General features: G+C 52.7%; 1 protein-coding gene across 8 annotated transcripts; it reads right to left on the bottom strand.

Moving 5' to 3' along the window:
• Positions 1–1862: 1862 nt before the first annotated feature.
• MIER2 (MIER family member 2) lies at positions 1863–16571 on the bottom strand. 8 transcript variants are annotated; one of them, XM_056512860.1, is made up of 13 exons: positions 16539–16571; positions 12446–12533; positions 11793–11941; positions 11199–11324; positions 10431–10554; positions 9643–9752; positions 8953–9022; positions 8007–8173; positions 7484–7565; positions 7299–7393; positions 6388–6515; positions 5236–5372; positions 1863–4590 (listed from the first exon to the last, which is right to left on the bottom strand). In XM_056512860.1, the coding sequence occupies exons 1-13, from the start codon at positions 16545–16547 to the stop codon at positions 4115–4117; spliced, it is 1761 nt and encodes a 586-aa protein (XP_056368835.1). In that variant the 5' UTR covers positions 16548–16571; the 3' UTR covers positions 1863–4114. The 8 variants fall into 8 exon arrangements, with proteins under 8 accessions (XP_056368835.1, XP_056368832.1, XP_056368838.1 ...); XM_056512857.1 differs by having other exon boundaries at positions 6283–6515; XM_056512863.1 differs by having other exon boundaries at positions 6412–6515; positions 8007–8158; positions 16539–16567.
• Between the last annotated feature and the right edge of the window lie 569 nt (positions 16572–17140).

Here is a 17140-nt window from a genome sequence, read left to right on the forward strand (position 1 = left end):
GCAGAACAGACTCCTGATGCTTCCCGTTGAGTTTGGGGACATGCTGAAACCTAGAATGGGGACAGGAGCAAAGGCTGGTGCACAGGTCCCACAGCAATTCCCTGGTGGGAGCAGGGACAGCCGCATCCCGGCTGTTTGCTCCATGCCGGATGTCTGGGGAAGGAAATAAATAATAAAGAAACCACCCATGGCTGATAACTGCGGGTGATTGAAGTGCAGCATGAGTGGCCTGTGGAGAATGTCAAGGCTGTTTGTGGGAAGCCGAGAGAGCTGGAAACGCTCTCGGGCTGCCCTGGAGTTTCAGGAGAGGGGACAGAATCCTGATGTGCCCCGGTGCAGCTCCCTCCTGCCCTCCAGTGCCATGGGGACCCTGGCACACGACTGGGGCAGGATTTGCCCCACACATGCTGCATGCAGACCCCAACCAAACAACCGAGAGCCTCGAGGCAGGAGAGCTGTGGGGATGCCAGGCTGTGTCGTGGAGTAGATGTGAAGATTAAGACTCTGTCTCACTGCTGATAAATCCCCCCCTCCTCATCACAGCCTCCAGCAGAACCGAGGGTGGGAGGGCTCCGGGCCGGGCCGCCGTGGGGACACGGATGTGACAGTGTGGGGCTCCGAGGACACGGCACAGACCCTCGGGGAAGCGCCGCAGGACTATACCCCGCGGGGCCCGAGGCTGCGGGCGGTGCCGCCCGGGACCGGCCCGGCCCGGGGGTGTCGCGGGCGGAACGCGGAGATCCCGGGGCGGTTCCGGGGGCTCCGGGCGGGTCCCGGGCGCGGCGCGGTGTCGCCCTCTGCCGGTCCGGGAGCCGCAGCTGCAGCCGGGGCCGGGGGGCGGCGGAATCGGGAACCCGCGGGGTGCAGAGCTCGAACCGGAGCCTCGCCGGGAACCGGGGGGTGCAGAATCCGGCCCGGACCCCATTCCCGGGGGATGCAGAGCCCGGCCTGGACCCTCCCCGGGAACCCGCGGGGTGCAGAGCCCAGCCTGGACCCTCCCTGGGAACCGGGGGGTGCAGAGCCCGAACCGGAGCCTCCCCGGGAACCGGGGGGTGCAGAATCCGGGCCGGACCCCATTCCCGGGGGGTGCAGAGCCCGGCCTGGACCCTCCCCGGGAGCTCAGGGGGTGTGGAATCCAGCCTAGACCCCGCTCCCCCGCGGGTCTGCAGAGCCCGGAGGTTCCGCTCCTGCTGCTCTCAGCGCCTTGGAAACAGCGCTCGGGTCACACAGGGCCGAAACCAGCATTTTGTGTCAAAGGATGCAATGGAGGGGAGGGCCCGCGGTCCCAGCTGAAGGCTTTAAGCACAGCCACAGTTCCTGCTGTTCGTCAGGGCTGCGAGGAAGGGGGGAACTCGCTCCCGTCCCTCCTGCCCCGGGCTGTGCCCCCCCTCGTACCCAACACTGCAGGGCAGAGCTGGGGGGCTGCACAGCTGGAGCTCTCAGGGCCCGGGACAGGCAGCCAGAGCCACAAGCAGAAGAGAATTTAAGGAGTCTGTGATGGAACAGAGAGACTGTGGTGGGGAAAAACAAAGCAGTTGGAGCAGAAACACTGCTCTTGCCCTCAGGAGCTTTCTCTGGTTGAAGTTTGGATGCACCCCTGACTCTCAACATCCCAGACTTGGCACAGGCTGCCAGGCTGTGGACCTGGGGCACCTGTAAGAGGGAACAAACAGCTCCCTCCACCTGTAGAACTGGAAGGCAAAAGCTCTGGGATGGCATCCCTGGCACAGGGAATCCTGCCCTGCCTGGAAAAGAGCACGTGGGGAGGACAGAAGAGGATTAGGGACCCCTATTCTTGCTTCACCATCATTACACACTGGACTGTTGCAGCTTGGCCTTCAAAAAGAAGACAGACTTCTGGCTCACTTTCAAATTAGGTTTTTAATTAAATAAATAACGGTGAGAGGTCTTCAAGGCAGTGTCACTTCACAGTGTAGGGCTGGGGGGCAAGGGAGAAAAGAGTCCAGCATTGGGAGTGGCTCAAAGTGAATGTGCTTTGTAAGAAGGAAAAAAGAAAACCCCAACAAAAAAAAATCAGAACCAAACCTTCTCTCCCAGTGACTCCCCCCACCCCGTCCCAGCCTTCTTCACCCCTCTCCCTCAAAGTTATGTGGAAAAAGCGCTGCACTCATGTTGAAAGACCCCATGCAAATCTGTAAACAACACTGAAGGACATTAAGAGATTTCTGCCTCGGCCAGCTCCCCTCTCCTTTCACTAGGGCTTGAAATAAACCAAAAAGAAAAAATGGTTTCAGGAAAACTAAGAATGTTCTCAGCCGATGGAGGAGATGCCAAGGCCTGGCCCTCCCTGGGAGGGCTGCCTGTGCTCTCACCCTGCCTCCTCTTCTCCCTTCAGCCAAGGAGCTTCCTCTCACCCCCAGAAAAGGGGAATCACAGCCTGGGCAGTTCCACTATGGAGCGGGCATTCGTGTTTGCTTTCTGTTCCCAGCAGCCAGGAGCAACTGGAGGGAGGCCTCTGCCCAGCACATCTGGCTGACAAAGCCATGCCAGGTGAGGGCAGCTGCATGTGCTGGGGCTCAGCACCTCCCAGCACAGAGCTGGGGACCGAAGCAAATCCCTACTAAAGCACACAAACCAGATCTGGGGTTTAGGAGATGAGACAAGGTCTAATTCTGACATCCCATGGGCTGTTTGATGCAGCTGCAGGGCTGGGCACACCTTCCCAAGGCCAGGTAAAAGGAGGATGCAGGCTCATGGGTTTAGGTACCTGCCAAATGCACTGGCAGCAGAGCCAAGTGCACAACCACAGCCCCAAGGCCTCTACCAAAGCTAGCAAAAACCCTCAACCCAAGCCCCTTCCCAGCTGCAGAACACAGCTGGAAGAAAGGACTGTCTGCACCAGAGCCTTGCCCAGCAGGTGAGTGGAGAGCATTCCCTGCATGGAAAAAAGGGAATGAGAACACATTGAGCCAGTGGCCAATCCCAGACCTGGAACACACCTGGGAAGTGAAGCAGCTTTGGACTCCAGCACACCCAAGGAGAGGCTCCCATGGCTCTGCACAGCACTGGCACCTCCCTGAACATGGCAGAAAAGACACACTTCCCTCTCAGAACAGCCTGTTTTGTGACACAGGGAGGGGCAGGGATGCCCAGGGATGCTGTGCTCCCCTGCCTGGGACTGTGCTAGCACCCATATTCCAGGCTTCACACCCTGGGAGTTAAGCAACCTCCTCCCTCTGCTGACAAATTGGGAAATTACGGATATTTTCACCCACATTTTACCCTCTTGCATTGTGGATCAGGTCATCCCCTGGCAGCAGCAGCAGCAGCAGCACCACAGCTCTTTGGCCAGCATCACTGTGAGTCTAGAAACTCCTGTTACTCCCCACACAAGTTCTCCCTGGCCCAGCACTGCACAGGAAGGTGAGAAGGACTCGAGTGCACATGATGCTGCTGCACACACAGAATCCCTTTCCAAAACCTGACACTTCTGCCCAAGGGCTGGGCTGGGCCAGACCACATCCCACCTGCAGCTGGTGGAGAGTCAGGAACACGTGGCTGCTGGAGGGGGAAGCAGCTGTGTCAAGAAGCCTGCCTGTCTTGACCTGTGGCTGCTGGGAGAAGGACAGGGTGAGTGGCTCCTACTGCAACACACTGCCCATGGGAGAAAGGCCAAGACTCGTCAGCCTCCCTTGGCATTGTTGTGCCCACCTCTGCAGGAAACTGCCCTGCAGCCCTCCCAGGCTCTCAGACCACCAGCCAGCACCCTCACCATGATGGTGACACGTCCCTCTTCTGAAAGCACCTCTGCCCTCAGACTGTCCCACTGGGGCCAAGGGACACGTCCCCTGTCCTGAGGCAGGGACTCTCTGAGCGGACTGGCATCACCTGGGGTAACACATGGTCAGTGTAGGAGGGGGGTGATGGACCTCCCCACTCAGGAAAGCCAGCCACCACTTTGTACGACTGTGCCAGGATACACTGGAGCAGAAAGGTGTTTGGTTTCACTGTAGCCTTGGATCAAGGAGGATGGAAAGACGGATTCCGACCAACAGCTCCAAACTGTCCCTACAGGACAGTGGAAGTTCCAGAATTTCACTCAGTCAGGTCAAAGTCCTTGCTGGGTCTGTGACAAATTTGTGACTGGAGACTCTCACTGTGACAGAGGCTCTGACCGAGCCACAGGTGCTGGGCAAGCCTGATGAGCAGTCAGGAAAGTATTTACATCTCCGATGCCAATGAGACCGAAATCTGTGACCGATAAGGACACTTGAGCAGGGGCCACCACTGCCTCAGGGTCTCTGTCCAAATCCACAGCGCCAGCAATTAAAGGCAACCCCTCATTAATGTCTGCAGGGAGACTGAAGTCCATGGTTATTGTCTCACCAGAGTTCTGCAACGTCTCCTGCTTCTCTGCCAGTCCTGGTCCCGCGGGGGGCAAAGCAAAGAGCTCAGGCTCAGAGGGGGTGACAGTGTGGCGTGGGCAGGGCACAGGGACAGCGCCCGAGGGCGTCTCCTCCGAGGGGTCGAAGGAGCAGTTTGTCTCCGAGGGGGTGCTGCACTCGTAGCCCTGCCCCGACTCGCTGATGCTGCCCAGGCTGCAGGCTGTGCTCTCCACACTCAGGGGCTCTGCTCAGTGGGCAGGGGGAAGAGAGAGGGGGACACAACAAGGGAAAGAAAGCCACAGTGAGTCCACAATGCCCAAACACCCAGGTCAGTCCCACTTAATCCCAACAGTATCTGTTTGATGGCACAAGTGTTTCTTTATTACAGCAACCAAGATCCCCCACCAGCACTACCGAGGGAAGGCAAGATGCCCACAGCAGATGGGAGGCCATCAGTGTTTCTATGGAAATTAAAGGAAACCTCACAGACACGCTGCAAGATAAGCCAAAGCCCAAATCCTATCCCCTCGTGCCAACAACCCCTGGGAGCTGCCCACAAAAGCCTTCATCTGCAGTAGGACAGTGAGGGAATGAACCCATGTTGGGCTCCCTGCAGATCTTCTCACAGCCAGCTCTGCATGAAAGCAGCTTGCACCTCACTTCTGGGGCCTTAACCCAGCCTCTGGAGGAGATGCCTGTGTCAGTGCTTTGGAAGCACCTCACTCAGGTGCCCAGTGAATAATCCTTTTGTTTTGGGAGTGACCTAGACCACCCCTCCAAGCCCAACACAGGAACAACTGTTTTATAGTCACCTCTGGTCAACGCAGAGACTGACAAGACTCTTCTGCTGACACCAAAACTCCATAGCAGACGGACAAAAAAAAATTACCTGTGCTCTCAATTGCTATCTGATCTTGACCAAAGTGAGCATCCAGGCAGCCAGCTGCAGAGGGAATTGGTGGGGAGCTCCGAGAACGACTCGTGTTTTCCACTTCAACCCCATCCAGGTCATTGTCAGTGAAATCCCTGTGGGGAAAGAGAGAGAGAGCCTTGCCACCACCTGCCAAGCAGAGAGATGCAGGCAGGAGAAAGGGTGGCTGGGATTAAGACTCATCAACAAATAAAGCAAAGGGAATGTAGAGACATCACTAGAATGAAAGTCCATCCCTCCCTGCTCTGCAGAGCCTGGTTTAGACTCTGCCCTGAGGAGGTGATCTCAGTGTGGCCAAGACCAGCCCATGATAAACCAACATGGGTTCTCAGCTTCCTAGAGAGCACTGCCCTCAGTTCTGTGAGCCTCAGCCTGTTCCAAAGGGAAATAAATACATGGTCAAACACCCAGGGAACACCCAGTTTCATGGAATGGCTGTGGTGGGTCCTTAGTGTGCCAGCAAAGGGCAAATGATGAGAACATATTTTCTCACCCTGGGAAGATTTAAGATTTCAGGTATTTTCCTGTCTTGCATCAGAAATAGAAAAAAAATTAAAATCTAGGCCTTCGTCTGATGTTTTTAATTGATTCAGCTTCAATATTTCATTTTGACCTATTAACAGATTTCCGTTTCAACCTTTTTGAAAAGGTGTATTTTGAAAAGTACCTTCTGTAATTAGCATACATTTCAAAGGGAAGAATTTGCCTCAAAGGGAAATTAATTCAGGTTCCAAACCACCAGAAATAAGTGCATTTCTGAATTTAAAAAGCTCCCTTCCCAAAACCTCATCAAACTGAGTCCTTTCACTGAAGTCAGCTCTGAATCCCTGTCCCCAGTCTTTTGTGGATGTGTTTGTCTGAAACAAAACTACTTTCAACACACAGAAAAGGACAAGGAACTCCACATCCAAGCAAGCAGCTCTTTTATCCTGCCTCCCCACACCAACTTAGTGTTTGTGCTCTGAGAACACCCCGTGCATCCCTCCATCCTCCCACCCGAGAAACCTTCTGGAGAAGAAAGCGCAGTCTGTTAAGCGGAGGTGCTTTGCAGCAGGAATCTTCACTGGGAGGTTAATATTACTAATTTTAGTGTGAGAATATTCCACGCACGTGGCTCCAGGGTGGAGGACGTACTTCTTCCTTCCTAGACGAGTCTGCTGAGTGAAGTAGTCATAGCGCTCTGATTTTTTCCACATGTAGTAATACTCCACGCACTCGCCCACCGACCGGGTGCGGACCTGAGGAGAAACACCCCAGTCAGGACACCCACCCCCATCCAGGTGCACCTCCTGGAGCAAGGAGCTACTTTCCCATTTAACCAGCACAGAAAATTCAAAGTGCATTACAGTGATTTACATTGCTATGGACACATTGCTGCAGAACAGAAGCACGTACTGAGGTTTCCGAGGTGGCCAGAGAAAGAACTCCCCACAGCACACAGCTGTTGTCACAGACCCGTGTGGGCCACACACACTCGTGCAGGACTTTCCTGCATTTCCAGAAGCAGCACACTTAGCAGAGAGAGCAAACCTGCATCCATTGTCACTGGCCAGCGTCAACATGCCTACATTTAACCAGTGGTAGAACTGGACTCTCTGGTTCTGCCAACTCCCAGCACAGCAGCATGTCCCGGGGCCCAGCTCTCCCTACAACAGCATCTGCCATTCTAGAGGACCCCAGGGGACTTTACGAAACATCCACATGCTCAACTCACTCATTCACAGAAGTACTGCAAGGGCTGAGAGTTTGGAAAGAACTTTTGAGACTCCAGAAAGGGCTAATCAGTAATTAACTGACATCACTCATGCAGGTCAGTGGTGTTTGTGACTTCTCCCACCTGGAAAATAAGGCAGAGCAGGGCAGTGAACAGCCCATCACCTGCTGGCATGAGTCAACACAAAGCCTGGGATTGGAACTAGGCCATCCTGAACTCCCTGTGTCAGCTGAGGCCCAAAGCACACCTCTGGTGCCAGAGCACCTGCCTCCTTCCCCTGCTCCTGACCTGGGGGGAACAGCCTTACCTTGTTTGCTTGGATAAGGTGAAAGTTTTTTCCATGGACCCTAAAGCCATGTTCAAAATTTCTACATTCTTCCTCGCTCCAGGCACAAAGCTCATCTGTAGCAGAAAGAAACAGTTGGAGAAGATGTGCAGAATCTAGAAAGAGTTGCATGTGTCTTGATGAACCCAGATAAGGGGGGTCCTCACCTCTGATAACCTTCACATTGAACCGTAACCTCCGCAGTGCCTCTTCTGCATTGAAGTTGCATTTCACCAGCTCATACAAAGCCTGGGAAACAGAAGGAAATCCTCACAGCATGTACCTGAGCAACACACCACAAACCAGCCTGTTCATGACTCACATTTGTCTCATAAAACTTCTATTTCCCAGGAGCCACCTTGCTGCTAACCCCAGCTTGATCACCACCAGATTACCCCACTTTTTAAGTTTGGATTACAAACCCTGGGACTCAACAGATGCAGTTCCAGCAGAATCTAACCCAGCCAGCTTGAAGTAAACACAGCTGCTGTGAAATGGCTGATCTGCTGACTTTTCCAGTCTTCCCAATGGGAGGGTAACCAACCTCCGCAGACCGCAGCTGGGCACACACCCTCACTTATCCATGAGGATCACTGGAGTTTGACCTCATTCTGACCTCTGTAGGGAATGTGGCACTGTTGGGCCAGCACCACCTGGGCCTGTGTGGGCTGCAGGAAGCCCTGAGCTCACCTGCTCATTGTCCTTGACCACCTCTCCCTCTGGCAGGCTGCTGGCAGACAGCTCGTCCCACTGCCGCTTCACAGCACGGTACAGGAACTCTTCCACCTCTCTCTCAGGGAGGATGTTTGGGTCCCAAAGCAGCTGATCTTCATTCTCATAGGCTAACAGAAAAAGCACTGAAATAAGATAATCAAACAGAGAATTCTGCTGCTTTTTGAGAAGTGATCTGCACGGACATGCATGGGGGAAACAGGAGGGAGGAAATCTTTGCTTGGTATTCCAACTCAGCACGAGAGATGACAAACATCTCTCAAGGCATTGCATTTTCCCTCCTGATTTTGGAGGCAGATAAGCTCTTTATATCTCTTTTAGGGCCTTTGGCACGAGCTCAGCTTGCTTCCATTGTTTCAGAAAGGTTGGCTGACAAAACTTGCCTTATCATATTCTCAAAGATTGCTGTTTTGATTAATTAATCCTGGCAAATAAAGACCATTTCAGCTTTCTTGTCCAGAAGCTCAGCAAGCTGGCACTCATACTGCACTCATTATTGGACACAATCTGTGAATCAAGGCACCTCTGCCTACTCTGCAGACATCCCAAAATCAGAAACAGATCACCTCCAGGGAGCACTGAATGACACTAACTCACTGCTTAAGGAAGATGTCAGAGAGACAAAACCAGAGCATCCCCAGATGGGTGTTCCATCTCTTTGGCTACAGCTGAGACCCCCTCCTGCAAACCTGTCACACCAACCCAGTTCTGTGAGCTTCACCAATTCTGTACCTGTGTTCCCAGCCCTATTAACTCAGGCTCATTTCAGCCAGTAAATCCGAATGTCAGCACTGAAAGTTGCCAAGCCTGGAGATACAGAGCAGGACTGGTGATCCAGAGCTCATCAGATCCCCCTGCCAGCAGCCCTACACCCAAACCAGGCACAAAGAAGAGGCTCCCTTACCTTTTTGCCTGTGCCTGTTTAAGCGGAGGATGGGAACAGTGGCCTGGTACTGAGGTCCAACCATGATCTCCTGAAATCCCACAACAGAGAGGTGAGCAAATTGAAATGGGAAATGCTCCATGCAGGCTGTACTTCATGATTTAGGGACTAAACCACTACAAGGCTGATTTATTTACTGGTACCCCCTCTGCCACTATTATTCTAGTGAAGCCTGACTATTTTATAGGGTAACTAAGAAGATTTACTACCAACCAGATTATACTGTGGGCATCTTCAGCATTTACATAGTTTTAATGTAGAAGATCTATGGCAAGCAGCTAAGGTTAGAAATAAAGCAATGCAGAGTTCTTCTGCAACCTTCACAGCCAGGATGAATTTGGAAGCCTGCTCCTCTTTTTAGAAAGATGGTTGCCCCTCAGTAAATCCTGCTGGGAATCCTGCACAGCATTTCACCTTTATAAGGCTATGGGCTGCAGATTTAATTTACCAAGGCACAACAGACTTCCCTTATCTGAAGCAGAAGATAATTTTGAGCTTTTGTTAAAAATCCTTCTTGTAACCCACATTTGCCACTGCCATTCACAAAATGCAAGGCATCAAGATGCCATATGGGGAAATAACACAGTGCTTTGGTGTCATGCATTTTTCAAACTCAGGAGTCCCCCTTTCCAATGCACTTGGGTCATTTACCTTCTTACACTCGTTGGATGGGATGGAATCCACCTCTGAGTCCTCAGCCATGGAGGAAGCACATGGAGATGAACATGGCTCTTTGTCTTCATCAGCAAGGAAGTTGTTTGCTTTGTGGGAAAGGAAAAGATCTCTAGTTACGAATTTTTTATTCTATTTCTTTACGTTCCCTCTCCTTCCCTTCATTTTCTGTCCTAAAGTCCCTTTCAGCATGGTCTACAGCGACAACTTACCTGTATTTTAATTTTCTCACTTTAAGTAAAAGAATTTGGACACTTGCCACATGGATGGCCAACCTGGGGAGCTCAGACACCTTAATATTGCAAGACAGCAGAAGAATAACATCACTTCATGCTGAGTCCCTGTCACAAATAACACCACTTCATGCAGAGTCCCTGTCATGTGCTTTGGCTTCCCACATATTCCAATATTTAGGAACTGCCACAATACATCACCCTACTACTACTGAATTTATTCACTTCTAGAGATGTCAGATGAGGTACTGATCTTTCAGATTGCAATTACAGCAAGCAGCAAAACAATTCCCACTCTCTCAGTATTCTGAGTTACAGCTCAAGACAATTCTCCCCTCATCCCACTGCCCATCAACGCTCTGTCCTGTCCTACCCAAATCCCCGTAACGCCTCTGCCATGCAGACAGTCCCCAGCAGGAAAAGTGGAAAATCTGATGTCAGGAGACTGACAAAATGAAGAGAACCATTCTCACCCTCCCCTGCACATCATATGTAAAAGTGAACAGCAGCTACTTAGGAACTAGTGACACATACAGCCAGGCTGGTTTGGGAATAAGTCCGATGCATCGTGGGACGTGACGGATGGAGTCAGATCATCAGCTGAAGATTGTGTCTCCTCCTCTTCTTCCCCTGAAAGCAAATCCTTCGCTATTTGTTCCTTTTAACAACAACAAGAAAGTGAAAAATATATTTAAATTAAAAAAAATACACGAGGAGTAGTGAGGCCTAGAGTAAAAGCATTTCTGGCCAACAGTGGCCGCATCCACAGATCTCCTCACCCTCCCACAGCTTGTCCAAAGACAGATTTTCTCTCACACTCCCACAACACCCAGACTATTTTCCCTAGAAGCACTTTAACAAGTGTCATGAGTGGCTTCCTATGGAAGCTAGAGAGTATGAGCAAGCAATCCTTCCTGTAGAGCTCCACTCACAGCAAATATCTCAAAGATCCTGAAAGACGAAGAAAGGAAAAAAAAACCCAATCCCAAAACAAACCTCACAATGTACAGACTTTAGCTAGAACAGGAGGAGCCATGGCTTCACCTAGGAAGATACAAACTTTCCCTGTCTTTTTGCACACCCATATGGATATGCAAATACTTGTAAAAACTCTGTATGGATCTTTGGTTACATTTTGAAACAGGTATCCTTCCTCCCTTCTTCTCTAAACACTTTACACATGTTTCTGCACATCATGCTCCTCAGTGGGACACCAGAGCCAGGCAGACCCCTTCCAACCCCTCAGAAATGGGGGGAACCTCAACAACCTGTGCAGACACCTAGGCAGAGAGCTGCTCTCACCTTATCCAGAGTCATATCAGGGAGGTTGGGAGTGATGTCATTGCTCTCGCTGTCCTGCTCTGAGATGGGATCAGATGCCTCATAGCCATACAGTGCGAGCAGCTCCTCAAATGGCATTTCACTGCTCTGAGCAAGAGGAGGACAAAGCTGCATCAGGAAGAGAACAACCACAAGAGCACCACACCAGCTAGAACATGGACATCCAGAGGCTGTCAGGGCAACTCTGCCCCTCTGGGGGCTCTGAGCTGCCTCAGGTGACACTGCTGGGACCCACTGTAACCTGTCCCTCTCAAAGGTATGGAAAAGCCAGGAACTTTCACCCCAAAGCAATACAGTCTAGGGCATTCATAAAATACATTTATCTTTTATTTTGTATTTCAAACAGGTGAAAGATGCCAGACAGCACAACTGCATTTAAGCAGAGGAAGGGGAGGAGCAAATCCCTGTATCAGTCTTGTATCTGGCCCTGTCACCAAGAACAGTTTGTGTTCCACTGAGATCTCTGTGGGACCACCCACAGCGAAGTCAGGGCTTCACACAGCAACCAAGCAAATCCTCCAGGTAATTTCCCTTCCCCTCCCCTGCTGCCTTTACCTGAGAGGCACTGAAACTCTTCTCCAGCTCTTCTAAAGATTTCTGCTTCTCCTGAGTATCATCTTCCTCCCTTTCTTCCCTCACACCATAGTTCTGGGAAAGGATCTCTGCCAGGTTCAGTCGATGATCAGCTGAGCCCATTGACACAACTGCAGGGATCAGAAGAAGTTGGACACTAGCACCACCATGGACGAAATCTTGAGATGCAACAAAGCCAGGGATGATCCCTTCTTGTGTGTGTACAGACATTGTAAGCCAGAAGAAGAGATTAGGCAGAACAGAGGGGAACAGAGATCACAACTGGCAGCAGCCACTGCATCAGCACAAAGCCTAGTTCTATGCACATTTGAGTCCCACAACTGACTGGAAGTTGAATCTGAAGGTTTTTTGAGTATTTGTATCTCACTCCTCACTGGATCACAATGTGTCTACACACTGCAGTCACCTGGGGACATTTTTAGGGTAATCACCCCTTGCTCAAGAATGTGCAAATCAACACCTGCAGGAGCTTCAGCATCTTTAAGCCTTTCCTCCTCTATCAAACAGCATGGGAATCAACCAACAGGCAGGGGAGATGTTTCAAGGAGAAGGGAAACAGAAACTTTGTTTCCTCTGGAACCCAGAGCAGACAGAGGGATGGAGCCCGGCGGTACCTGCAGCGCTCTGAAGGGCCGGCTCTCCAGGACACAGGCCACGGGCTGGGTACGCGACCACCCTCGGGCTCTGCCGCCCAACAGAGGCCTTCAGGAAAAGAGAAAAACACGGCTGAGACAGCTCTCCTTAAAAACACAACACCCCTCCACCCAAGTCACCCCACCAGCAAATGCAATTTTGTTTAAGTTCAAAGCAAAAGTTGCCCAAACCCCCAGAGGGCAGTGTTAGGAGCTGTGCTGTCCAAAAGAGCTCATGGGGTGTACTGAACAGTTCTTCCTGGACTCCTCACCTTCCCCTCAGTCCATGTGTTTCCATTCCATCTATTTTACCTCCAGCACTCAATTCATTACCTATCCCCCCACCAGTTTGAGATCTCAGACCTTCATGGTTTACATCTTCACTTGAAAGAAGGAGCTGGATCTTCAGCTGTTATTCTAAACACACACACTGTGTCTGAGCACAGCATTTTTAGGGACTCATCCTTCAGAGAGCAGCCAGCCACAACACCCTGGCTTCTCCCTGATGCCTCCCTGCAGCCAGGAGCTCAGGGGCACGAGCAAAGGCACAGCTGAGCAGGCAGGGAAGGAGCCTGGTAGGAGCAGGAGAGGCACAGGCAAGGTGGGAGAGGCTGAGCCAGGCAGAGCTCGAGAACAGGCACCTGCAGGGTGGCATTTGGTGCTCGGTCACAAGTTCAGGCAGCAGCATGGGCTGGGGAAAACAACCCAGACAGAACATCTGCTGCTCCTCAGGCTGATGTGCATGGAAGTGCTGTTCATCAAGTTCAGCCTAGGCAGGGAGCAAGCAGGTAAACAACCAAAGCTTCTGGGTGACTGAGAGCACCTGATTGCAGAAGAAAAATCCCAGAGTCAGTACCCCAGACCCCAGTGACATCTCTGTAGGACACTCAGCCACCAACATCTCAGCTCTGCACCATCACTCCTCACTGGCTCAGTTGGAGCCAGGACATTTACAGCCTGCCATAAGAGCTTCTTACAATTTATTTAAGAAAACACAGTATAGCTTCACATTAAAATCTAACTTCTAACAAAAAAGCAAAGAATTCACTAAAAAAAGCCACCACAAACTGTGGGGTCTGTGATAGCCTTCAGCTATCAACATACAGACTAGAAATTCCATAATAATGAAGGAGATGCTTCCAGTCCACCATCTCCCAAGATAACACCCCCAGAGACCACCCTGGCTCCAGACAGAGCCCTGCAACCATGCACACAAAAAGAGAAGGGAGAAGTTATGGCATGATGAAAGGAGAAGGGGAATGACTCCATTTTGAGGATGGTCATACCAGGAAATGTCTCTGTATATTGGGAAATTATCAATGTGCCTTTGTTGGGCTTTGCTGGAATGTGACCAAACACAAAACCCTCTTGGATAAATCCTTCCAAGCAAACAGTGGCTTCATGGAAAGGGTGTGGTCCACCCTTACTCCCTCCAGGTCTTGGACAATCTGCAGAACTCACTTTGCCAGGCAATGATCTGTAGATCAATGGCACCTCCTTGCCTGCAGATCAATAAGGCCTCTGAAAACAAAGACTGAAGCTGTTGGCATGGATGGGCTGGCTTGAAAAGGTGTCAAGAATATTTCAGGGACAATGAGATCTCCTATTAATAACCATGTGCTGAAAGCAGGAGGATTGGCCACTACAACAGTGTGACGATTCCATAACTTATCAAGAGTTTAGTTCTCTGAAGCAGTAATTGAGCACCAGAACAAGTGGGAATGCTGGAGTCACCATGGAATAACCAGCACTGCTGGGGCTGAGGAAACAAGAAACAAGTGACAGAAAAGCAAATGGCCCATTCCATGCCCAAATTTAAACACATGTGGAATGGAACAATCAGTCAGATTATTCACAAATCCAGAAGACCCCAGAAACAAGAGTCAAAAGAATAGAAGAAAAAGCCAGGCCTGGCTTAAATATGCAACTGATTGACAGAATATTCCTGATTGCCCTAATTAGCAATGCCATAGGATGTAACTTGGTCTGAAGGTGAGGTAGGTGCAGCCTGACACTTCAAATCCAAACATCACACAGGAGGCAGAAATGCAAGAGCATGGCACGCACCAGAAACACAGAGAATGGTTCTGGGCCAGGGTGTCACTGCTCTTACTGCTGGTGAGAGATTCCATCACCACCAAAGGTCACAGCAGGGAACTCCACCTTCTCACAGTTCCAGTGATGCTAGAAACTGGCTCCTATGCCCATGGGACATTTAATCTTGGGGGGCAAAAAGGAAGATTAAATTACTTTAATCTCACTTTACCGTCCCCATCACTGCTTTCCTCCTGCCAGCTTCTGCTCAGGCATAAGAATAACTTTTCTCTCAGAAGTTACACTGAGGTTGGTCAACTACTCACTCTCATGTTTGTATTCCTGGGTGACTCCTGCACTCTCTCCTTAGATGTGGACTCAAGGTGTTGAGCACACAGAATGAAGTTCAGCCATCATTTAGGAAACACGGGCAGAGGTAGAGTCTGAGCTTTCTGCCCTGACAAAGTTGTTTTACAGTGTGAGGCCAATTATGTCTACCCTGAGAAAACCTTCCACGCTGAAAGAACTCTTGCAAAAAAAAGAAATCTCCCTTTCCAGTGTTATCCTTTAATAACTAACGCAGTTTCCTGAGCCAGTCTAACACACATTTCAGATTCAGCAAGAAGCATTCCTCCTTCCTCTGCCTTGTCCACACTCCTTGGCCATGGGGCCATTTTCCACAAACTCCAGCTGCAGCCAGAGGGAAGCAGCATGGATGGAAACAGATTTGTCCTGCAAGTTACGTCTCTGAAAGACCGAAGAACGAACAGATGACACAACACACAGACCACCTTCTGCACTGCTCAGGAAGGTCAGGGCCCCATCACACCTGTGCACTCTCACAGCAGAGATGTTCCACAGCCAAACCTCATCCAGAAGACAATCCTGGATGTCCCCTGGACAGACCTCTCTAAGCCACAGCCCTGCAGGGTGCCAAGACAACACTCTGGCCCAACAATGTGCCCAAATAACACTTTGGCACGAGTGAATGCAACAGCCTTGGTGCTCCACCAAAGGCCAAACCATGGTGGATGGGCAAACAGGCCAGGCAGCACTTTCCTCATGCAGAACGTTGAAATATCCTGGAAGAGAAGCCCTGCCCTTGGACAAGATGCTGTCACAGCCAAAGGAGATCTGAGATCTTGCCACAGAGTACCTCGAACTCTTCCCAGCACCTTTCCATGCTGTGGTCACCATGAGGGTCACATCACAGAAATGAAGTGTGCATGTGTCACAACAACTATTACAACAGGTCAAGGATATTTGGGGGACATGGGAAATGGCATCACCAGCTCAAAGTGTGAGGGAAAGATGGCAGAAACGCTTCAGCACAAGACACCAAGGCAAACACGATAAGGCAATCGGGGAGGCAGTGGGGAGTCCCATCCGGTCCCCCTTCCTTCTGGCCCCTAAACAAGGCAGCGAGAACCATCCTGGCCACCCAAACCAACCATTCCCGATACATTCCCCAGCCCTCTGCCATTCCCAGGATCCTGGCCTCCGTGCTGCCCCACTGCTCAGGCCGCCTCTCCTCTGCGAGCCCATTCCAACGGCTCCACATCCCCGACCCGGCTCCACAGCGCTCTCGGGCTCTGCTGGGCCATAGCCCCGGGGCTCCCAGCCCGTTCTTCCCCCGGGCCTTTCCGCCCGCCCTCTCCCCCGGCATCCCCGGCCCGCTGCCCCTTCCCGCCCCTCTCCGGGCCCCTCTACCGCGGCTCAGACCGCGGGGTCCCCGCGCCGGCGCCACCCGCCCCGGCTCTCCCGCCCAGCAGCCCCTTCCCCTGCCCGCTCCTCCCGGCGCCCCCCGCCCGGCCCCGGCGCCCCTCGGCCCCAGCCCGCCCCCGCCCCTCGGCCCGTTGCCGCCCAGGGCCTCGGCGTCCCTCGGCCCTTAGGCCCCCGCCCTGGTGGCCCGCGCCGGCCCATCACCCCGCTGCCGCAGGACGCCGGCCCCGGGCAGCCGTGGCTCGGGGGTGCCGGTGTCCCAGCGCGGCCGGGAGCGGCCCCGGGCCCGGCGCGACCCCGGCAGCGGCTCCGCGCTCACCTCCGCCATGGCCGAGCGCGAGCGGCAGGGGGCGCGGGCCCCGGATGCGGCGGCGGGCGCTGATTGGCTGCGGCGCGAGGGGGCGGGGCCGGCCCGGGGCCGCCTGAGGGGCTCCGGTTCGGGTCCCGGGGCCGGTACCGCTGCGGGTTCGGGGCCGGGGCCGGGTCTGCGCCGAGCTCCTGTCCCGCCCCGCCGGTAGCGCCCGGGGATGTCCCTGGGGAGCGGCACGGAGGGAGAGGAGTGGAGCTACCGGTGCTCGCAGCAGCTCTCCCCGAAGACCCGCCGGGCCGTTTTTGGTCGCTACCGGGGCCGCCGCTGTGAGGCCGCGCGGCTCCAGCCCCGCAAAGAAATGAATCCCTGAGGGCCGGGTCCCTTGGGCCGGGTCCCTTGGGCCGGGTCCCCAGCTCCTCCAGGCCACAGGGACACACCGGGGGCCACACAGGTCAGAGGAAAAGCCGTGTTGACAACCCCAGCCTCCAGCACGTATCACGAGCTTGAACCTCCAGGAAATAGTTTCAGGGATCCTCACTGATCACTCCCGTGATAAAAAGTCACTGCGTGTCATTTAGAGTTCACAGAAGAGGGAGATAAGGACTGGAGCC

This window comes from Oenanthe melanoleuca, chromosome 28 (assembly GCF_029582105.1).
Source record: "Oenanthe melanoleuca isolate GR-GAL-2019-014 chromosome 28, OMel1.0, whole genome shotgun sequence".
NCBI lineage: Eukaryota > Metazoa > Chordata > Aves > Passeriformes > Muscicapidae > Oenanthe > Oenanthe melanoleuca.